At 37.3% G+C, this 23,846-nt stretch overlaps 1 protein-coding gene across 1 annotated transcript; it reads left to right on the forward strand.

Moving 5' to 3' along the window:
* On the forward strand, positions 1-22,148 carry nod1 (nucleotide-binding oligomerization domain containing 1). The gene is made up of 12 exons (XM_041248391.1): positions 1-60; positions 4,379-4,689; positions 8,063-8,237; positions 8,808-10,620; positions 11,037-11,120; positions 14,922-15,005; positions 15,966-16,049; positions 16,585-16,668; positions 18,112-18,195; positions 18,599-18,682; positions 19,434-19,517; positions 20,317-22,148. The coding sequence occupies exons 2-12, from the start codon at positions 4,492-4,494 to the stop codon at positions 20,387-20,389; spliced, it is 2,847 nt and encodes a 948-aa protein (XP_041104325.1). The 5' UTR covers positions 1-60; positions 4,379-4,491; the 3' UTR covers positions 20,390-22,148.
* Positions 22,149-23,846: the final 1,698 nt, after the last annotated feature.

Consider the following 23,846-nt stretch of genomic DNA (forward strand, 5'->3'; position numbering starts at 1 on the left):
CAAAACGGGAGGAAGAGTTCTCGGAAGGCAAAGACAACTTTAATAGGCAAAATCATTCTGGTAAGTTTCCACCACTGTTTCGAGTTATTACTTATTTTGCGGTTTAATGTCTATCATATCAAACATATGCGTCTTTTTTTTTTTTTTTGGCCTTCAGTAATTTTGGAATAGTTTTTATTTTGACTTGTGGTTTGTGAATCGGACATAATTTAAGAGCATGAATACATTGGCAGATGAAGGGAATGTTAAAAATGGGATTCGCCCTATATGTTGATGTTAAAAAAATGAATAAAAAAATATCATCAACAACGTTGTCGAACAACGTGGTAATGCTGTTTTGACATGATCTTAACATTGGAAATCACTTCGACAGAATAATAGCATGTGAATTGCGGCCGTATAAAACACATCGTTGTGTATAAGCACTACAACTGGAGATGTTTTGTAAGAGACGTGCCGACTCCAGTGTACAGCAAGTATGGGTCGTTTATTTTGCTGGAAATCCTTTCACCACGCCCCTATCTGTATCAAGCACAAAGGGGTCAGTTGCAGCGTACAAAATGTAGTTCACTTGATGTGTCAAAGTAGTCGATTAGACAAGTTTAGTGCTCTTAATTGGACTAGTTAGTACACCTTCAAACCCCGATTGTAGCGTACCAGATGTTAATCATCACGGGTGGATCTCTCTTTCTCTCTCTCTCTCTCTCTCTCTCTGTGTGTGTGTGTGTGTGTGCGCGCGCGCCCCCCTATATTTTAAAGTAAACTTTTTAATCATGTAACTTTTGGTACCGTTTTCAGTTTAACGCAGATACAATTTCAGGTAGTATGCTTTAACTATTTATACAGCTTAGCACCGAGACATAACACTATGTAACACAATTTTTGTTCCTGGGTAGTAAGTGTTATTTCCTAATTGCTTATGCTTCAAAAGTATAGAAAATGGCTATTATTCCCCACAATCTTTGCTTTTGTGACCAGGACAGTGATATTTCAAAATATCACTATTTCCAGTGGGAGAACGGGCACATGTGTGTCTTTTCGTTCACATAAAGTCAGAAAAAAACAACATATGAATCCAAATTAGCATGTATTTATACTAAAGTAATACAAAAATGACTACAAAAGATTTATAAGAGAGTAGTTTTTCAAGATTTACAATTATACTGTAAATACAGAATATACACATTTGCCCGTTTTCCCATTGGAAATAGTGATACTTTGAAATATCACTGTCCTGGTCTCAAAAGCAAAGTTTGTGGGGAATAATAACCATTTTCTATACCTTTGAGGCATAAGCAATTAGGAAATAACACTTACTACCCAGGAACAAAAACCGCCTGTGTGTGGATTGCCTCACGCTGTGTGATGCGCCTGCCTGCGGGATCCAAGATCGCTACATTTGGTGTGAGTAGCGGGATGCAGGTACCCCAGCACGCAGTCGTTGGAGAGCAGCTGACAGTGGTGGCCTGCTCTGCACTCCGAGGGTAAAACTTAGGAAGAAAGGAAGGTTGCTTTTTCTGTTCGGGCTTCGCTGCTGTGGAACTCTCTACCCAATCATGTTAGAGGTTCACCCACAGTGGCTACTTTTAAATCAAGGCTTAAGACTTATTTAATTTAGCTGATTATATTCTGACGTCATGATTATTTTATATCTGTTTTATATATAATATATATATATATTATATAATATATATATATATAATATATGGATATATATATATAGTCCTCCAGTTAGTGTTTTTATAGTGTCAAGTTGAAGTTTTGACTTTGTTTTTTTGTTTTATTTTTATTTTAACTTGTGTGAAGTGCCTTGAACCTCTAAATAAAAATGATTATTATTATATAACTATACATGCAGGCATACATCTATATACAATATTTTAATGTATGTAGAGATCCACTTTATAAAAGTAAATATTTGTGTACTGATTTCACATTTTTTTTACAGCTTTGTTGTAGAGAGTTATTTCATTTTTAAAGGTTTTTACAGATGGCACAAAGGTTTCAGCCACTACCAAATCTTCTAAGGAGTCGTTCTGATGGATAAACATCACTAAACAGTTTGTAATGAGTTTATTTTACTTTTGGAAGAATTGGGAGGGTTAAATAAGGGAATAATGCTTCAAGAATTACCACTCGAAGCCCTTTATTATTGCATTTAGTGTCAGTAAGTGTGAACCATTTATCAATAATCTGGGACATGATGGGGTACATCCAGAATATTGTATTGCATTTTTAATAAGAGAAACTAGAGGAGGAGATATTCTTTCTGCATTACTGCTAGCTTGTATCTATGTCACAAAGACGGCTGTTGTGGGTGGCGTCAGACCAGAACCAGGAACCAACATAGAACAGACAGAGAGGTGGAGTTTGGTGAAGCAGTGCGCTTGGTTGCGCTCAGCATTTTATAAATGAACAAACAGAAAATGAAAGGTTGCAAGACAAAAACAAAACACAGGCATGGCACTTTAGCCAAAATAGAGACAAACAAAACGGACTACACAGACAAACACGGTGAGCTGATATTACTTTAACTTTAACTATTCTTATTAACTATGCTTTTTATCTTTACTTCCGTCTCCACATCCGTTCTCCACTCACCGAAAACACAACCCAGAGTGAGTGAAAACATGCTGCTTTTATGCAGCTGTACCGAGACTCGACTGCTGATCAATCATTCAATTGGAGACTCGGTACAACTGCACGTGAATTAATAAAGTGCAATTCCCTGTGCTCACATATTATTACTTTTTACTTGCACGTGAAGTGCTGTTCAATCCTTGTGCCTTAATACAAATATTCATTTTAAACCACTCGTGTTAGACAGACCCATTTATATCCCGTGTACCAATGACTATACACCAACATTAACACACAACATACAACACAAAATACACACGGGCGGGCACTTTGCCACAATCTATTTGTGAAGTCTTTGTAAGATAAAAACATGCCAGATTCATCTAGTAGAACTTCAACAAGGATAACCTGTTGAACAAACCAATCATTGTAAAATAGTGATTTTTTTTTTTTTTTAATTTTAGTAACTTTTTTTTCCCCAAATAATTGAATTATGAGATGAAAAGTTATGCAAAAATGTTTTTCTTGTATAGAGGGATACCAGATGGGGAGCAAATACAGATAGTTAAACAACAGAATGTATTTTTACTGATTCAGAGTTTGTTAGAGTAAAAATGTAAATGTTACAAGTGCATGCCAAGAAGAGGTTTAACTGCCAGGAATATGCACGAGGTAAACACAGCTTTAACAAAAACTGGAAAGGAACTGCAATACTTGGAATAAAATAAGCAATCAGTTAAAAGATTGACCAGTGGCTACTGATGCATTTCCTTCCTGGTGCTCATAACCATCCCTTATTGGCATGCTCAGCTACACAATACATTTTCACTCTCTTGAAAAATGCCTCTTTTCCAAACCACCCATAACTAGCTAGTAACAAGACACTCAGTAAAACTAAAATGAAGTGTAGTTTTAAACCTGTTCCAACTGATGTTTCTTGCTGTAAACTGCCATTTTAGATGTTTCTAGAGAACCAGTCATTCATTCAGTAGCAGTTGCTTGAGAGCATTAGAATATAGACTAGCTTTCAGTGGTTACCTCTGTGAAATCTGGCTTGTGATCAAGAGACCCGTTTACCATAAACCCTTAGTACTAACTTTTGCAACATTTACATTTTTACATATACTTTAAGCATGGTCTAGAAACCAGGAAATAGACTTAGGAAAGAGGAAGGCGACAGTTAGTCACACACAGAGTGGTGGGAGATATGGAATGGGCTACCTAGTCATTTTGTTGAGACAGAAACACTTGGATCTTTTAAGACCCAACTTGACCAGAATTAGAGTCCCCTGCTCTAAAGTGATTCTTCAATTTTGGTAAAACTTGGCAAGGGCTTTCTTTAGCACAGATTATGGACAGTGTTAGAATCTGGGGCTATATGAAGCTGCTTGGCCATCCATCCTTCCATAATAAATGCAACCAATAAATGTACTGTAGTTGATGAGAAGACAACAATGTGGCCAAACAAATCTAGCACTTCCAAAAGTCGATGCAGACATTTTATTGCTTGGTTATGAGGAACAATTGATCCATCATGCATGTTTTCCATCTATCATTAGTGTGGCAGAGAAAGCAGTTCATTCTTTGTTTAAAAGCGTATTGATTGCATTCAATAACTAGCCGAGGTAGTCGTGGACATTTTTGCAGCTCGCTGCAATGCAGTATATCCACATGCTGAATGTAGCTTATAGTACACTGCTTTTTCAGGTAGTACAGAAACCTGTTATGTGTTTTTAATTTACTTCCTACGGGGCAGGCAGCATTTTAACTGACTAAATTTTGTTTGTTCTTTCTACAGCTGCCTTGCAATGTGCTGCCTGTACAGCTCAGGTTTTCACACTCAGAAGAGTCCTTTTAATGAAAAAATACTAGTGGGAAGAATTTGAGTCTGAAAAACATGCAATTGAAGCAATGGGAACCCATGGTGGGTTTGCTGTGGAGAGACAAAGCGTGTGCACGAAGAGCTACAGGCTTCTTACAGTGCATCGGGAGTTATTGGTCTCTCAAGTGAAGAACATTCAGTGTGTCCTGGACAATTTAGTACGCAGTGGCTTCTTTTGCACTGAAGATGCAGAGATTATTCTGCGGTTTTCCACCAAAACTGACCAGGTACAGTGTTATTTTCCATTCCCCTTTTTTTATTTCTATAGTCTGCTGCAGTCCGTAAGGCTTTTGAAGGGTTTGTTTAAGGCATTTGGCTTCGCCTTGTGTCTCACAACGCACTGAAGGGTGGCGGTATCACACGATACACACGCTGTCTTGCTATATTGCGTCATTATACACCTTGCCAAGTTCCTCAGCCAATCTGCTCACAAATAGTAATGCTGTTATCTCTCACATTTAGGTTTCTTATGGCTTTTTTTTTATTGATGTATTTGCAATTTTAAAAATGTACATTTTAATCTCTGTGGAACAAGATGGAGAATGTAATTGTTGATATGTAAAAAAAATAAATAAAAAAAAAAATCCCAATAAAAAAAGTAATAGTAATACCAAGGGTCGAATAAAAAAAAAGCTAAATTGTATTGACCAAAACTTATAAAATTATACATGCAGGCATATGCGCGCACACGCACGCACACAAGATCGTTTTTAATGTAGGTAGAGCTCCACTTTATAAAAGTAAATGTTTGTTTAATAGATCATAGACTTTCATCTTGATTTAACTTTTCCAGCTTTAATGTAGAGATCCAGCTCATTTTTAAAGATTATATCAATAGGTACCGAGGTAAGCACTCTACTCTTAACATTAACAGTTAGTAAAATGTCTTCATTTTCTCCAGAGTTAAAGTTCCGTACTATGTCAACATAGGATAAGGCTGGTAGGTTTGGAATTTAATCACAGCCAGGTGTGGAGACCAACCCAAAAAGAGATGGTTAGCATCTTCAACATTGTTTTTATAGAAGACACAAAAGTTAAGTGGAACCAATGCTAAATCTTCTATGGAATCGTTCTCCTGATGGATAAATAGTTTGTAATAATTTTTACTTTTGGAGAAATTGGAAGAAATATATAAAATATATATATATATATATACATACACACACACACACACACTACCGGTCAAAAGTTTTAGAACACTTTATTTTTCCGGGTTTTTATTGAAATTTACGCAGTGTAATGTTTCAATGTACTCTGAAATTAAAGCATAGAACAAATAAACAATTGGAGATAAAAAAGAAATCATGGAATCGTTTTGTTTAACAAAATGTAATCTAAATTTTTGACTCAAAGTAGCCACCTTTTGCAGATATAACAGCCGAACACACTCGGGGCATTCTTTCTACAATGGAAAAATATTGTTCGGAAAGTTCTTCCCAACACTGTTGCAGAAGTTCCCACAAATGTGTTGCATTTGTAGGTTGCTTTGCTTTCACCCTTCTTTCCAGTTCATCCCAAACCAGCTCGATGGGGTTTAAGTCTGGAGACTGTGCTGGCCATTCCATGATTTGATGCCTACCATCTTGTTCTTTTCTTCTAAGGTAGTTCTGACATAGCCTGGAAGTATGTTTTGGGTCATTATCTTGCTGCAGGATGAACCCCTGACCAACTAGGCGTATACCAGTGGGTATTGCATGGCGCTGCAAAATGCTGTGGTAGCCGTTTTGGTTCAGGGTGGGGTATGTCTTATATATATATTATATATATATATATATATATATATAGATATATATATATATATATATATATATATATATATATATATATATATATATATAGATATATATAATATATATATAGATATATATATATATATATATATATATAATATATATATATATATATATATATATATATATATAGATATATATAATATATATAGATATAAGATATTAGCTCAAAGAGCCAGCCGAGAAAATGATAAAAGTCTATATATATATATATATATATATATAATAATATATATATAATATATATATATATATATATATTATATTAATAAAATAAAAGGTTATTTAAATCCAATATTTGTTTATAATAGTTGGAAAAGCTTAAAAGGGATTTAAAATCATATTTAAACAAATCTAATCCTCCAAACATTTGAAAATAAAATGTGGAATATGAAACCACATTGAGTCATTGTTTTTAATACAAGCTTTTAACCAGCTTATTTTAAAAGTGCCGTTCATTGACTCATAATCAATTGCTTGAAGTCATCCTTCTATAAAAGTCTTAACTATATGAGAGTTATAAAAAAAAAAAAAGTTTTAACACTAGAAACTAAACACTTAACACTTAAAACTTCCAAATTTATGAACTACCTAGAACTGCCACTTGGGTCACTTTGACCCTTACGTTGTTAAACTGTTTCGTTAGAAAATGAAAGACGTAGTATCGGATACAACTGAAAAGCTGTATTCATGAACATCTAACGTTTGCATCGTAGAAACACCATATTTAAATGGAAAATTATTTTATTTTTAAAATATAATAAAATACACATTTCAAAAGAAACGGGTACGTACATGTACCTGTGTACAGGTATAAACTATAAAACCAAAATCATTGTTTCTACTACATAAAAATAAAATAACACTACAGTTCTAGTGTTAATTAAAATAAACAGTGATTGGGCTGGGTAAATCAACCTTGATATGCCCTCTGTTTTTGACAAAAGATTGCATCAAAAGATTAAGAGCTCTTTGAAGCCAATGATTGAGAGTAGTTTTTGCTTTCTCAAGTCTGTTGTTAATGTTTAATAATTCTATTCTTAATTTTTTTGTAAGAATAATTCCAATATATATTTTATTTCATTCTTAATAGGAATATATTCAATTTAGTAACTAATTTCTATGAAGTGGCATCGGTTCACTTTTTTTTTTTTTTTTTTTGTCAAGGGATAAGCCTGAAACTTCAGAAAATATTTCACATTTTTTGATGACTGTGGGTGTCTGTTTAGCGTTTAAGAAAAATTGCAGTGTCATCTGGAAACTGGCTTTTAAATTTTTTTTCTTTTTTTTTTTTTTTCAAATATATCTCAGGTAAGTTCTTTATAAAAAATTGTTTATAGTTCCACAATAACAATAAAGCAGGGGAAATTGGACACCCTTGTCTGATACCTAATATCAAATTGAGGAGAAGTTCTTAATAATTAATATTGTTATACATGAGTTTAATTATGTTTATACATCTTCCCCCAAATCCAAAAGACTCATAAGCCTTAAAAGCTATGTTCTATGGTGTCAAAGGCCTTGAAAGTACATATAGCCATCGTGTTTGATTAACTCACTATAGTCCAGCATATCTAAAACTAGACGAATGGGATTTTGAATACCACTACCTTTTTTATAAAATCAGACTGGGATTCACTGATTTCGAATCGTGAATGATTTGTGGTCGGTACATAGTAAAGTTATTGGCCACCAGTTATCTAACTTTAAAGGATCCCTGCCGTGCTTTGGTATCAAGGTGACATGTTAGAGTGGTTTTCTTTTATCCCAGAAGTAATTGTATTATTATAACGCGAAATGTTGTCTGCAGGTTCGTAAAATCCTGGAACTGGTTCAGAGCAAAGGAGAGGAGGTCTGTCAATATTTTGTGCACATTCTTCATGAGGCCTATGATGCCTTCATAGACCTGAGACCCTGGTTTGAGGAGATTCAGTACCAGCCACCAGAGCAAATCCAGAGTATCCCTGTGATCAACACAGATCCCGGTGAGAACGAGAAATACTGTGTATATTGTGTGTTTTATTTACACTTTAGAGTTTCAGATACAGTCAAATGGTTACAGAATTAGACCTTGCCTTACTGAATGAGAAATGGGTTAATATGAAGCTCCCTCAGCTGATAAGCTAGTTTTATTTATTTTTTAAACAAAAACAAGTTACCTAAAAATCAAAGAGTAAATAAAATCCTCAGTCCATTTAGTGGTTGATGTCATGAAGTGCTCTCCTAGGTTGTATAAGGTTTCTATTATGCACTGTTCTTTGTTGCTAACGTTTCAACCAAGGCAGTTTATAAATAGGTTTATTCAGTTATTCACTTCAGATGCTAAGAGATCAGATTACCGAGAGCCGACCATTTTACTGCAAGATCAGCACCTCTTGCCCAATTTAGGCCCCTGGGTAGGGAACAAGCAATTGACCTACACTTTTTTTTTTTTTTTTTAATTACACGACTCAGCTAGTTGTCAAGCATTCTGTTTATTACTTAAATAGTTCCTATTAATGTGGCTTTTTTACAGGTATGTTTAAGGTTTGTAAAAATGTTTGGTTTCTTTGCAGTGAGCAAGTACTGTGAAAAGCTTCGTCGTGAGCTGGGACATGACACCAAGTTCATTATCTCGTACGCGCAGAGAGAGGAGATGTTGCTGGATGAGATGTACACAGACACTCTCATGGAGCTGGTGAACGATCGCAACGAGAGCCAGGGCTACCTGGACAGCCTAGACGAGCTGTTCAGCGACAACGGCGTCTTTAACCAAGATGCAGAAACCATCTTAATCCTTGGGGATGCTGGCACAGGGAAGTCCATCTTGCTCCAGAAACTTCAGAACCTGTGGTCCAAAAGGGAGCCAAGCATTAGGGCCAAGTTCTTCTTCAAATTCCGCTGCAGGATGTTCTGCGTCTTCAAAGAGACAGATGAGATATCATTGAAGGACCTGCTTTTCAAGTACAACTGCTACCCGGACAAGGATCCAGAGGACGAAGTTTTCAAATATATCCAGCGGTTTCCGGAGATGGTGCTGTTCACCTTTGATGGCTATGATGAGATCCACTCTGATTTTGACCTGAGCAGCATTCCGGAAGTCTGCTCGCCCGATGAGAAGACACACCCGCTCTTGCTGCTCATGAACCTGCTTGGCGGGAAGCTGCTAAAAGGATCTAAGAAAGTCCTGACAGCAAGGACAGGCACTGAGATCCAGAACAAGGTGGTCAGGAAGAAACTCATCCTGAAGGGATTTTCCCCAGAAAGCTTGCGGAAATACACCACCATGCACTTCAAAGAAAGGACTTACCAGACCTTGGTGCTAAACCAGCTGGAGGCAAACCCTCATCTATGCAGCCTGTGTTCCATCCCCTTGTTTTGCTGGATTATATTCAAATGCTTTGAACATTTCCAGTCAGTTTATGAGAACTATCAGTTGTCTGACTTGTACGTCACCATCACTGATGTCTTTCTGCTGATGTCGGAGGTTTTTCTCAGTCGCTTAACCAATCTCAGCTTGCTCAAGAAGAGCAGCCGATGCCAGAGTGAGACCTTCAGATCTGGTAGAGAGATCTTGATTGCTTTTGGAAAGCTAGCCCACCAAGGAATAGAGAAGACAAGCTTTGTCTTCGACCATGAAGAGATCACATCTTTGCACATTGCAGAGAAGGAGATGCGCCTTGGGTTCCTCAGACCCATTGGTCATTACGATGGCTGTGGAAACCCCACCACCTTTGAGTTTGTCCATGTGACCCTCCAGTCCTTCTTCACTGCATTTTCCCTGGTGGTGGATGAAGATGTCGGCTGCAAGGATATCTTGAAATTCTTTGCAGAGTGTGAGTATCGCAAAGCAAGGCACTTCCCTAGATTTCCCATGATGTCTTGTATTCACCCTTCCAAACCGCGGGACAAAGACCCCTTCAGGAACAACGAGCACTTTCAGTTCACCAACCTCTTCCTGTGTGGACTGCTGTCCAGGGCCAAGGTTAGTCTGCTTGAGCACCTGGTGTCACCCAAGATGCTGAAGAAGAAGCGTGAAGTCTTGAAGTCCTACCTGTCGGACAGTGTGAAATCCCACTTGAAAAACTTACCACGGTTCAAGTCTGAGGAGGAGGGGTGCAAAGTTCATGGGATGTCCAACTTCATCTGGATGTTGAGGTGTGTCTTCGAGACCCAAAGTGAAGAGGTTGGTAAGCTGACTGCTAAAGGAATCTCTGCCGACTACATCAAGCTGACCTACTGCAATGCCTACTCCGCTGACTGCAGCGCATTCAGCTTTGTCCTGCAACATTGCAGGAAACCAATTGGGCTGGATCTGGACAATAACAACATTAATGACTATGGGGTAAAACAGCTCCAGCCGTGTCTCAGCAAGCTGTCTGTGGTAAGGTAAGTGATTTACTGTACAGTAGGGAAAGTATTCTTTTCAATCCGCGTATACAGTACTTTCCCCTAGATCTGGGAAATTTAGATTTTCAACCCAGTAATAAATAATTTTCAAAAGGCTTTTTTAACATTCAAAATTACTTATTGCTCAGCTGCTGTATAACATTACATTGCACAAAGAATGAGCCATTGCATCAAATAGAGTGATGATGAGCTACTAAATTAGAATCTCCTGGCTCCTCATCTAAAGATCCAGTCTAACCTGTGAGCCACACAGCTTTCTTGTCACAAGATAAAATAGTAAATTTCATAGGAGCTTTAACAGAAAATGAAACCTACTCTAAAACATTCAGGAAAATCCAAATTTTTACATTAAAATAATAATTTAATAACACATGGAGGTTTGTGTTTTCTTCCAGATTGTCTGTTAATCAGATCACTGACTGTGGAGTAGAAGTCTTAGCAAAGGAACTTGTAAAGACCAAAATTGTCAAAGTTCTAGGGTAAGTTTACATTTCTAATGCAATGGATAGCTTTCCTTACTAGATAGTTATGAACAGTAAAAAAATAGAGGAAAGGATCATGCAATTATAAACGGTAAGGGATATCCTTGCAGTCTGACAACATTCAGTTGAGCCAAGACTCATGTCACACGTTTTAGTGTTTATACTTGTAACTACAGTGCCTATAGAAAGTCTACACCCCCTTGAATTTTGTGCATTTTAAATGAGGATTTTTTTTCCACTTATCTACACACCATACTCCACGCTGTTAAGGGGAAAAAAGTTTTTATCGAGAAAAAAAATTATATATTAAAAATATAAAACTGAAAGATCATAAATGGATAAGTCTCCACCCCCCTGAGTTAATACTTGGTGGAAGCACCTTTGGCAGCAATTACAGCTGTGAGTCTGTTGGGATAGGTCTCTACCAGCTTTGCACACCTAGATTTTGCAATATTTGATCATTCTTTTTTACAAAACTGTTCAAGCTCTATGAAGTTCCTTGGGGAACATTAATACAGCAGTCTTCAAATCATGCCATTAATTTTTGATTTGGTTTAAGTCGGGGCTCTGACTGGGCCACTCAAGGACATTTACCTTTTTACTTTGTACTTTGCTCCATTCGTTTTCCCTTCTATCCTGACAAGTGCCCCAGTCCCTGCCAATGAGAAACATCCCCATAACATGATGCCGCCACCACCATGCTTCACAGTAGGGATGATGTTCTTTGGGTGATAATGCTGGGTTAGCACCAAACATAACACTTTGCATTTATGCCAAAAAATTCCATTTTAGTTTAGTCAGACCACAAAACTTTTTGCCACATGGCTACAGAATCTTGAGTGTTTTTTTGCATCCTTTTGAATCTACATGAGTCTAGGGATAATTATGCCAGAATCGCTAGTTCTTATTGAGGTATTGTGTTTATTATGGTAAATAATTACATTATGAGCTATAGTGGGTATTTTCTTTAATGGTAATTGGTGAGGACACAGTTGTGACATAAACCTTAGATATACAATGTAAATATGCACGACACTTTAAATGGGATTCAAGGTGGGCTTTCTTGAGTAATGGCTTCCTTCTTGCCACCCAGCCATACAGGCCAGGTTTGTGGAGTGCTTGGGATATTGCTGTCACATGCACACTTTGACCAGTCTCAGCCATAAAAGCCTGTAGCTCTTGCAAAGTTGCCATTGACCTCTTGGTAGCCTCTCTTATCAGTCTCCTTCTTGCTTGGTCATCCAGTTTGGAGGGACGGCCTGATCTAGGCAGGGTCTTGGTTGTGCCATACACTGTCCACTTCTCAATAATCATCTTGACCGTGCTCCACGGGATATTCAGGGCCTTTGATATTTTTTTATACCTATCCCCTGATCTGTGCCTTTCAACAACTTTGTCCCAGAGTTTTTTTTTTAAAGCGCCTTGGTGCTTGTGGTTGAGTCTTTGCTTTGAAATGCACTACCCAGCAGAGGAAACCTAAAAAATGTATCCTGAAATAATGCAAATCACTATTTAACACAGGTGGAGGCCACTTAACTTGGTGTGTGATTTTGAATGCGATTGGTTACACCTGAGCTAATTTAGGATTGCTATTTCAAGGGGGGTGGACACTTCTCCAACCAAGTTATTTCAATTTTTATTTTTAATTCATTTTCTACAAATTTCTAGAATATTTCTTTCACTTGGAAGTTGTGGGGTAGGATGTGTAGATTAATGAAAAAAAAAAAATCAATGCATTTTAATTCCAGCCTATAAGGCAACAAAAGGTGGAAATTTAGAAAGGGGGTATAGACTTTCTATAAGCACTGTACATTTTTTTTAAAATTGCTACCTAAATCTGTAGAACAATTTATCTATCTATCTATCTATCTATCTATCTATCTATCTATATATATATATATATATATATATATATATATATATATATATATATATATATATATATATATATATAATAAATTGCTGTGAAAAAGTATTTGCCCCATGTCTGATTTTTTGCATATTTGACACTGAATGTTATCAGATCTTCAATCAAAATCTAACATTAAATAAAAGGGACCATGAGTGAACAAATAACACAAAATTGATACTTATTTCATTTATTTATTAAAGAAAGATATGCAACACCCAGTGCCCCCCAGTGAAAAAGTAATCGCCCCCTTAGACTCAGTAATTGGTTACGCCACCTTTAGCAGAATAACTGCAACCAAACACTTCCTGTAGTTATTGATCAGTCTCACAGCGCCATGGAGGAATTTTGGCCCACTCCTTCAGGCAGAACAGCTTCAACTCAGTAACATTTGTGGGTTTTCAAGCATAAACTGCTCGTTTCAGGTCCTGCCACAGCATCTCAATGGGGTTTAGGTCTGGACTTTTGACTAGGCCATTCCAAAACTTTAAATTTCTTGTTCTTCAACCATTCTGATGTAGACTTGCTTGTGTGTTTCGGATCTTGTCTTGCTGCATGACCCAGCTGCGCTTCAGCTTCTGCTCACAGAGGGATGGCCTGACATACTCCTGTAGAATTCTCTGATACAGAGCAGAATTCATGGTTCCTTCAATGATGGCAAGTTGTCCAGGTCCTGATACAGCAAAGCATCCCCAAATAATGACACTGCCACCACCATGCTTGACCGTTGGTATGAGGTTCTTACTGTGGAATGCAGTGTTTGGTTTTTGCCAGACATAATTGAGCCCATGTTGGCCAAAAAGTTCCACTCTTTGCTCTTGGAGAGATTTTGGCAGGACAGCCACTCCTGAGAAGATTCACTACTGTCCCAAACTTTCTCAATTTGGACAATATGGCTCTGACTGTGGTTTGGTGGAGCCCCAGAGCCTTAGAAATGGCTTTGTAATCCTTTCCAGACTGATAGGCATCAACAACTTTTTTCCTGGAGGTCTTCAGGAATTTCTTTTGATCGTGGCATGATGTGCCTCTAGAACCTGTGTGCTAACAACTTCACTCTGATGGTAAGTGCCAAAGTTAGTCAGATTTATATTGGGCAGGGCTGGCCCAAATCAGGCCTGATTGCTAACAAAAGTATTCAAACAGCTGACCCTAATTATCCTTTTAATTGGGTTGAGTTAACTAGGATGGGGGCAATAACTTTTTCACACCTGAAGATTGCATGTTTGATTACCTTGCACACCAAACAAATGAAAGAAGCACAAAACTTTGGTGTTTTCTCTGACTCCCTCTAAATACGACTACAACCCACAAAAACATCTGACCAAATTCAATGCGAAAAATGTGGAAAAATGCAGAAAATCAGACATATGGTTTCATGTACTGATATATATAGTACGTGTGTGTGTGGTTTGTCATAAATACACTATATATAACATATATATTTTTGAACTTTTGTGAAAAGCTTATTTGAAAGGTTGCTCTGGGTGTCGTAAAGACATTTCTTCCTTTAGTGAAGCTAAACCCTGTGCCATGAGACAATGTTCCAGTGTTCTGAAGAACAGGGCAGTAGTCTGACTGCACAAGTCCTTGGTCTCTTGTTAGGTCTTCTGAAGGCCTAGGCCTGGGTGCCAATCCCCACGGTAGGTCTATCCAGATCAAGTGATATTAATACATATTATATATATATAATATATATCTATATAATATATATTATATATATATATATATTATATATATATATATGTGATGGAGACCTCTACGATGTAGGTCATAGTGATTAATTTTTTTATATAATTTTTTTTTGTGATACTGATAGCTGTAATTTTGTATTTACAGCAATAACAGGGGAGCTATGTTACTAACATACTTGTACATTCTTGCTATTACAGACTTTACAAAAATCAAATAACAGATGCTGGAGCCCAGTGGGTTGCAAAGATCATTGAAGAATGCCCAAGTCTTAGGATGCTTAAGTATGCACATTTCAGTATCTCTCATTTCAGAGTGCTAGAGGTCTGGGCTATAAGCTGACACTGTATAGATCAAATATATTAGTAAAAATAGTATTTGCTCCACAAGCTTACTGTGGTATGCGTGTCTTTTTTTTTTATTTTTTAAATGATATTTGAAATAGCAAATAGCTTTGGTTAGTGCTGTTGGTCAGATATTGAAGGTTTTTGTCATAAACCCTGAGAGCATGCATGCCATCATCTTGAAGATATTGCCTGAATTTATAATTTCTGATTTCCGATTATTGGGGATTTTTAGTGCAGTCACTAAGGGGGTCAGGGGGATGGTACTGGTAACCATGGAATTACTCTACATCTACTATACATTGCTAACCAGACTGAGGAAGTTCAAGGGAAATTAGAAGTTCTGGGAACTATATAAAGAAGCTGGGCTTTCTAAAACAGTATACAGCACTTTCCCAGATTGTACAGCATGAAAAAAATCTGAACTTTGAGTAACAGCACTCAAAACTACTTTCAACGATTGCAAATCTCTAAGGAAGGGAAAATAAAATAACCCTATTGTCACTTGCACTTAGTGAAGGTTAATTGTAATACGCAGCCTCTGCTAATTTGTCATTGGGAAAAACAATGAAAACATCACTGCAGTGCAGTTTGAGGAACTTTTTTTTCTTCTTCTAGATTAAGGTTTAGATTGTGGGTACATTGTTTTTAGCTTCAGTTAATCTTGTAAACACTGCTATGACAGGAGATACGCTGACAGATGTGTCTGTCTATGAACCTAGCAGAACCTTTAGTTAAATGAAATATTATTTGAGATGAGGTAACATAAGAAAGCGGACTGGAAAAAAAGAGTTCAAGATTATAAATTCAGTTCAATATGAAAGTGGTTCGATTTTTTTTTTTTTTTTTTTTTTTTTTTTTTTTTTTAACTTGATAAATGACAGATTTCTCAATTTGCAGAATTGGGTGCAACAAAATTACAAGCAAAGGTGGAAAATTGCTGGCATATGCAATTCAGAAGAGTAAAACTATCTTTGACGTGGGGTAAGACTGAGATTATTGCATCCACTTCTCTACTCATTCTGGTAAACATTTTATCCCAATTTCTAAAAGACATCTCATCCAAAAATGGATGATGGAGATATAATCTGTATCAATTATTTACTTCCCAGTACACTTAGGACATAAAATAAAATCAGCAACTAAGTGTGTTTTATTTTTTTTAGATTTCTTTCTGTTCTCAAAGACTTTAAAGATAAAATACAGTGATGGAATATGGTCATTGCTCTTTTGTAATTCTGTACCAGTGTGAATAAAGTTTGTGGGAGTGAGTAGAATAGTATAGGCCATCCTGGTATTCACTGATACAGCTAAATATGTTTAAAAACAGACTAGCTTTCGAAACCACAAAGTTGCAAAGTCTGTAAGAGGTTTCACTTCCTTTTTTCCCAGCATGCCACACATTGCACTGCAGATTGTTTGAGCCCCTAAACAAACTGTGCTCACATAGACGTTGCAGAGTGGCAGTGAAAAAGGGAATATTTCATATTTTGCATAGCACATTGTTTTTTGTTTTCAGAATGTGGGGTAACACCATTGGTGATGAAGGGGCAATCGCCTTTGCAGAAGCCTTGAGGAATCACCCCAGTCTAACAAACCTCAGGTACAGTACAGTATGTTACCTTGTAGTCATATTGGATTGGGAGTCCAGGAAATTAAATTCTCACTGGAAGCATTCATGACAGAAAGTGAGAAGCACTGTCATACAATGTCATACATGCTCTTACATTGCTGGTGTGTGTCTTGTATCCATGTCTAGAAGTGATGTCATGAATCTACTTGTGGTGTATTCATACAAAACTGAGATTCTCTGCTGGGGAAAAAAAATGCTGCAACTGTGTTTTTTTTGTTGTTTTTTTTTGGGGGGGGGGGGGGGGGGGGTACATTTACACAGAGTGCCACCCTATGGATAATTGATGAAATTGTAGTTAGTGTCCCAAAAATCACCTAATAAGGTTTTTACTCAAACCAAAAATATTTAAATAAATACTTTATAAACATGCCATATTCTCTTATAAATGTAAAAATACATATTACATACATGGTTGCGTTATCTGTAGTTAAACCATTGTAACCTATGCATTCTTTTTCACTATTTCCCTAAACTTTATGAAAAACTTATTTGAAAGGTTGCTATGGTTGTCGTAAAGACATTTCTTCCTTTAGTGAAGCTAAACCCTGCAATGAGACAATGTCAATGTTCTGAAGGAACAGGGCATGTAGTCTGACTGCACAAGTCCTTGGTCTCTTGTTTGTCTTCCACCACTGGAGGCCTAGGCCTGGGTGCCAATCCAGATCAAGTGTATACATAAAATAAAAAGAGAAAAAAAGAAAGAGAGAAGTTACTGTTGGTCATGCATAAACCAGTTAAAGGGAGGGGTGGGAAGAGAGTTTAGGCTGATTGAAATTTCAAGGAAGGTCTGCCAGGCTGTGTAGGAAAAGCACTCAATTGAATGATTTGCAAGGTGTTTGCTCGCAGTGCGAGTGGTACTGGTTTGATCCCACCCACTCTTGGATACTTGATTAATTTCTAGTTGGGCGTAAGGCCTGAGGAATCGGTATGCTTTCTGAAGAAAGAGAAGTGGTGTAGCATTTAGCTGCCCTAGAAGAAAACAGTGCTTGAATGTCCATCCTGTGAGTGGTGTTGAATTAAATATAAATAGACAGGACTTGGATCAATGTCTCCAGGACAAAGGGATGCTTACACTATTAATTCATTTGGTAAACCAGCTCAGATATTTTTTTTAGTGGTAAAAACTATATGATCTAGGACAGAGGTCTCCAACCCTGGTCCTGGAGAGCCCCTATCCAGTAGGTGTCTTTACATCATCAGTGGCTAAAGATCTGGAACACCTGTTAATTTGTGAACAACTGACAAACAAAATCTGCTTTGAACATTAGGGTTTTTAACAGGTAACTTTTTACAGTATACATCCATACACAGATATGAACAGACCATATACATGGTGTTGATTAGGTCCTAGTATATTTGGCTTACACATGCAATTTTTCCACGTATTTTAACCTGTTAAATGTATTCTTTCAGCCTTTCAGCCAATCTCATCTCTACAGAGGGAGGAAAAAGTTTAGCTGCTGCATTGAAAGAGAACAGCTCAGTGAATATATTTTGGTAATTATTGTTTTTTTTTTTACACTGTGAAGTCTTGCCTGAGGGACAAATCCCCATACTATAGTGAACAATATTTATGTGGGATATTAAAGGTTAATGATCACCAAAATCAGGGAATTTCTTTTTTCCCCACCCAAGAAATAAAAAGGGAAGGGGTGTGCTTTGTAAAAGTGTTGCAGCAACTGCAGCCAAAGGGCATAAACCGTTTTTAACGTGATTAAAATAGGAACAAAAATACATCTCTGACCATTCTCAAAAACAAAACATCACCAGTGTAGTTGACCTTTTCAGCCTACTGAAAAAAAAGCAGTTTCTTCCCTTTAGGGTTCTGATGTACTAGATGATGGAATACTCCAGACCTGTCAGCTGCACACCGTTTGTTTAATTGTTCTTGTTTTCTCAGGCTAGTGCAGAATCAATTGAATGATGAAGTTGCCAGGTGCTTTGCAGAAACGATCAAAGTCAACACAGCATTGACCCACCTGTGGTAAGCTTGTGTACACTTTGCAATCTGAACTTGGTGTATTCGCAACCAGCCACACCAGAATAGAGACAGAGAAATAAATACATTATCAATGAATAATGTAGTATTTAAAACAGGAGCTGAGAGGGCAGAAAAACAAGTGAAAATATAGGAAGAACCTGATAAAGTGAATAAAAGAGAAGTCTACTTGAATTAGGTATTGGACCCTCAGCTTTAACTTGTTACTTTTGTGTTTGTGAGAAACAATACACTTTGACATTCGGGAATTGCCCCAGATTGTTGCTGGCTTCTTTAACAACATGAATATTAAGTATTATATTCATAAATGCAGTTGAAGCTTTGTGAATAGAGCATATTATGTCAAGAAGACCTGCTGTGTATAATATTTCAGTGGGTTCAGGGAGTATATACTTAATTTCCATATATTTATAAACCTATCACTATAATATGGCATACTCCTTAGATTATGTTAATGGGATACTTTGTTTTTGTTCACAAAAATTCCCATTTCTGGTTTGGGACGGGATGAAATGTGAGTTTTTAGCACATTACAATCAATCCAGCAAGCGTATTCTTTCTGTATCCCCACCTGCTGGATGTGAAACTGCATGACAGCACACTCGCTGCTCAAAAATAATGTCTACACCGCACTCATGCAGGAAAATATTAGGTACTGCATCCTATCATCACAGTAGATCAGTATGTTTTCACTGTCCATAATGATCTTGTTTAATCAATCTTTTTGTATTTGCAGGTTAATCGATAACAAGGTCACAGTAGAGGGTGCAAAAATTCTTTCCCAAGCTCTGCTGGAAAACAAAACACTAAAAGAGATCTGGTACGTACCTGCCTCAATGTTACACTATCCAGATAGAACATGTTGAAATTATACGTATCCTTCTGATGCATTAACCTTGAGCCCGCCCCCACCCCACATCATAACTTCTCTTAATACTAATCTACATAATACTGTACATATGCTGTAATGCATTTCTCAAGTCAAGTTAACCAAGTTCTATTAACTCTTAACTGCATTAACCCTTGGCGGTCCATTTATTCAGTGCTTGTCAGGTGCGTCAGGTCCAATTTATTTTCACACACGCTGTTTATTCTGAGTAAAACAGGTTTAAAAGGCACTGAATCGCAAAAGTACACTCAGTACTGTATCTCTAGCCAAGCCCCACCCCTTGTTCACTGTATTTTTCACATACCTCTCTATAGACATGCATACTGATAAATCCTCTCCTGATCACCCGTTTATCACCAAGCTCAATAATGCAATCCAAGTCATTATTTTATTCAAGAAGTGTTGGATGCAGAAACAGCTATCTCCTCTGTTTATGTCCGTGTTATCTCTGTGGTGAATGGGGCTATCAGATACACCCCCCTTTTTTTCGGCTTCATTTGGCTCCTGTCGGTTTCACTCGGCTATTGAAAGGTTTTCTCTGCTTTTTCTAGAGAAAAAATGACTAGTGACCTGTGCTATACGTCTTTTTGATGTCGGACAGGGTTTGACATCGGACTGGAAATGGAAAATTGTAATGTCGGACCAGGTCCAACATAGGACCACAAAGGGTTAACAAAATGTACTCTTCCTTGTGCGCACATTAATAAAATACTTTTTTTTTCAAAAACAGCCTGAAAGGAAACCTTCTGTCTTTGGAAGAAGAGGAGGCTTTTACAAGCGTGAAGCGGCTATTCTTCAACTGAAGCTTCTACTGCATGCAGATATCTGACACAACTGAACTGCAGAATGTGTTCGGCAGCTCAGCGGGTTTGGCAATGAGGAAGAACAAGGAAACAAACTTTTGTACTCTTTGAAGTAACTGAGCACGCCCTGTGAGTACAGCACTGCTGAGCTGCTGTCTGGATGTGGGCTGGGATGTAGTACTGAGGTCCCGCCTGCTCTTGAGGTTAAGGGCTTGTGACGCATTCCTCCAGAAGAATTGCTCCAGCTCTCCAGCTAGAGCAGTGGTGGCCAATACGTGGATCTCGGGGCAAGTTATGAACAAGCATCAGCACATAAGCATAGCATAGTTTTAACAGGGTTGATTGCATATTTAAAGGTGGGGTACAATGATTTTTCATTCTTTTAAGAATTCACTTGTATAGTACTGTTGGTAGGTCACTAAAAGTATGTGTGTGGTTTTAATGTATAGGTTTTAACGTTGAGTGTATAAGAAACAACTCTGAAGTTGACAACTCTGTGAAAAGCTGCAGCTAATTTATGCGTGATGTCACACCAGGACAAGTTCGCCATCTCTCCCGCTGCTTTCCTGCATTACCACTCGCCAAAACACAACGCACCCAGGGGAGAGATACCATGGTAAATAGGTGTGTAATATATGGTTGCTCCAACACAGCAGGGCCATTGGTCTCCACGAGTTTCCTAAAGAGCCGGTATGATGCCGGAAATGGGTTCATGAGGAGGACCAGGGATTGGGATGCTAAACCCAACAGCAGCTGCAATAATAATATATTTATTAATATTTTCCCCATCCGACCTGCGGAAATGTCTTGGGCTACTTTATGATGATGATGTCGGCTGTATCAGATTCTAATAGGCTACAAGTTAAGAATAAAGTATTATTTACTGTGTATGTAATTATATTGATTTGTTCGGAGAAAGTTGTGCAGTAAGTCCAAAAAAGAAGACCTCTGGTTCTCGTGTTTTCATAAGGAATTACTGTACTTGTTTTGATGTTAAAATGAGGCTGGTCTGGTGTGTTTTGCTTGGCTTTTAAAAAGCCTACAGTGAAGAAATGAGACACTGGCTATTTTGTAAGGAGTTCCTGAGCTGGTTGAATGCACCTTTTTTTTGTGTGTGTCTCGATACAAAGAGGGTAGAGTCTATTCTTTTTTGTTTATTTGTTTATGTTTACAGGGTGTCAGCTGACCGAGTGACTAAGAATCTGTGCAGCAAGGCATAGCCTACAGATAGTGAAGGTATTTGGGGTGTGTGTGTGTGTGACGCTGTGTAATTGACTGTTGTTATGTAAAGTCTGGTGTTACCTCAAGTAAATCCTTTCACTATTGAACATCTTATTTATAAAAAAAAAAAAAATGTAACAATAACTAAAGCAATCAGTATACTTCAGGGTCTGTATCTTGGTTTTACTGTGTGATCAATAAACGCAATTTTCTTTTGCAATCGACCTCGTTTTGTGTACTTGTTATCAGTCACTGATGCTCTGCCTAGTTAAGTACCTGTGAGTTTGATAATTTTTATTAAAAGCAGGTGTGAAAATACTGCCAAGAAACAAATTCAAACTGACACCAAAAAAACGTCCTGTGTTATAACAAACCATGCAATAGAGAGAAGTGCAAATGTTAAATAGCTTATTTATTTATTTATTTTTACATTGTGAAGCCAATGTAAATAAAGCACAAGACCAACATTTCTGATCTGTTTGATGTAAGATGCTAAAATGTCTGAATCGGTAACATCGCTTTCACGTCTGTCCTCCATCTACTGTTATACAAGATCTTTTGAGCCTGAGCTGGGAAAATGGTCAAAACCAAAGCATGCAAAGTTCACACTAAATTTTAGGCAATTGTGCTTGTTTTTTTTTTTTAATGCCACTGTGTTTTGGTTAATTTTTCTTACCAGCAGAAAACAAAAATGGGACACATTTGTCTACTTGACTAAGATGTTTCTTTAATTAATACATTCAAATGTTAATTGTTACTTTTATGTGTGATTTTTATTGGACAAAAATGTTACAAAATACACATCAGTTTTCAGAACTTTTTACCTTTTTCTTAGTTAAAAATGCTGATATTTTTTTTTTTTTTTCATTGCTACCTTAATATATTGGTCAGCACTGGTTAAAGCCAGATAATCCCACTTGGTTAAAAGGGTTTTATTTTATTGCACTCTTGTTCACTTTATTGCCGGTGGATCACAGAGTCCATTGAGATCCACCAAAATGTCTCAGTACTTGGTGTACTGGCCACCACTGAGTTAGAGCATATAGATCTGTGGTGTCTGTCTTCCTCACAGACCAGCGTAGTGTGTTTATGTTGAGTGGCAGGGGGCAGGGCATTATCTTGTGTGTTTTTAAATTTGAAATTCCAATCCAAGGACAAGCTGGCTGGATGTCATTGACACCGGTTCAAATCTGGTTCAGTCCTATTCCTACACTATCACGTAAGCCAGTTGTACATAATTAATAATACATCTATAATGCGTTATGGAACTAAATGTAAGTGTATTGTTTGAAGAAATAATGGCCATGTGGCTAAAAGTAGAAGGTGACGATGGCATGGGGGTATTGGGACTTGAAACAAATGCTGTGTTTCTATCTGTCACAGGGCTTTATTGCACTGTAAATGTGATGGCAGTAATAGAAACTGAACGGTATTTTCATGTTTGGGGCATTGCATTGTTCTGTAGCTGTTTCCCTGTGTATAAAACTAACATTTAGTCTGTACTTGCATTTGTCTATACAAACTTGCTCTGCAAGTACCGGTATATCTATGCTTACTGTCCGCAGTGCATCAAGCTCCAGCCACTTCAATCAATCAGTCTTTATTTTATATAGCGCCTTTCATAGTGGAACACCATCACAAAGCGCTTTACAAGAATAAATACAAGAAAATCCATAATACTTCAAATGCATAATACATGATATTCGTACAAAATGAGTCACGTGTGGAATCTAGTTGAAACAAACATACAGCAAAGCTGTTTAAAATGTCGTTGTAGGTAGCCTACTTCCCTAATGCTCTGTTCGGTGTTATTTTTTGCTTGAGAAGGCCCTGTTCATCGTTTTAATGCTGCCCTTCAGTTTACTGCAGGTGGTTTATCACATTGAAAAAGAAATGTGAAGCCCTATCTTCCCTCAACAAATTTGGCATTTACTCAAATGTATGCTAAAAATATAGGACCTTATTTTCAAAGCATTCCCTCCATTCTTTTAATTAACTCCTATATTTTTAAAGGAAAGAACATGTTACAGAATGAGATAGAAAACACTTAGAGAATGCTCGAGAACTTTAAATGTATAACTTAGGGTGTGATTCACATAGTGTACCAGTGGTAAAACTGGAGTTAAGACTGAAGGTGTGTCATTAACACTCCTCCAAACTTTACTCCTCGCTTCCGCTGTAATTCACAAATGTCCTAATGGAGGACATCTCCCTATCACTCCTGATCCTCCTTATT

Source organism: Polyodon spathula, chromosome 4 (genome assembly GCF_017654505.1).
Source record: "Polyodon spathula isolate WHYD16114869_AA chromosome 4, ASM1765450v1, whole genome shotgun sequence".
In the NCBI taxonomy this organism is placed as follows: domain Eukaryota; kingdom Metazoa; phylum Chordata; class Actinopteri; order Acipenseriformes; family Polyodontidae; genus Polyodon; species Polyodon spathula.

What these genes read in the sequence shown, in the direction of transcription:
- nod1 (XM_041248391.1), top strand. Translation starts at nt 4,492, where the DNA reads ATGGGAACCCATGGTGGGTTTGCTGTGGAGAGACAAAGCGTGTGCACG. An exon ending in CCCAGTCTAACAAACCTCAG is followed by an intron (nt 16,669 to 18,111) that starts GTACAGTACAGT and finishes GTATTCTTTCAG; the next exon opens with CCTTTCAGCCAATCTCATCT. An exon ending in AGCTCAGTGAATATATTTTG is followed by an intron (nt 18,196 to 18,598) that starts GTAATTATTGTT and finishes TTGTTTTCTCAG; the next exon opens with GCTAGTGCAGAATCAATTGA.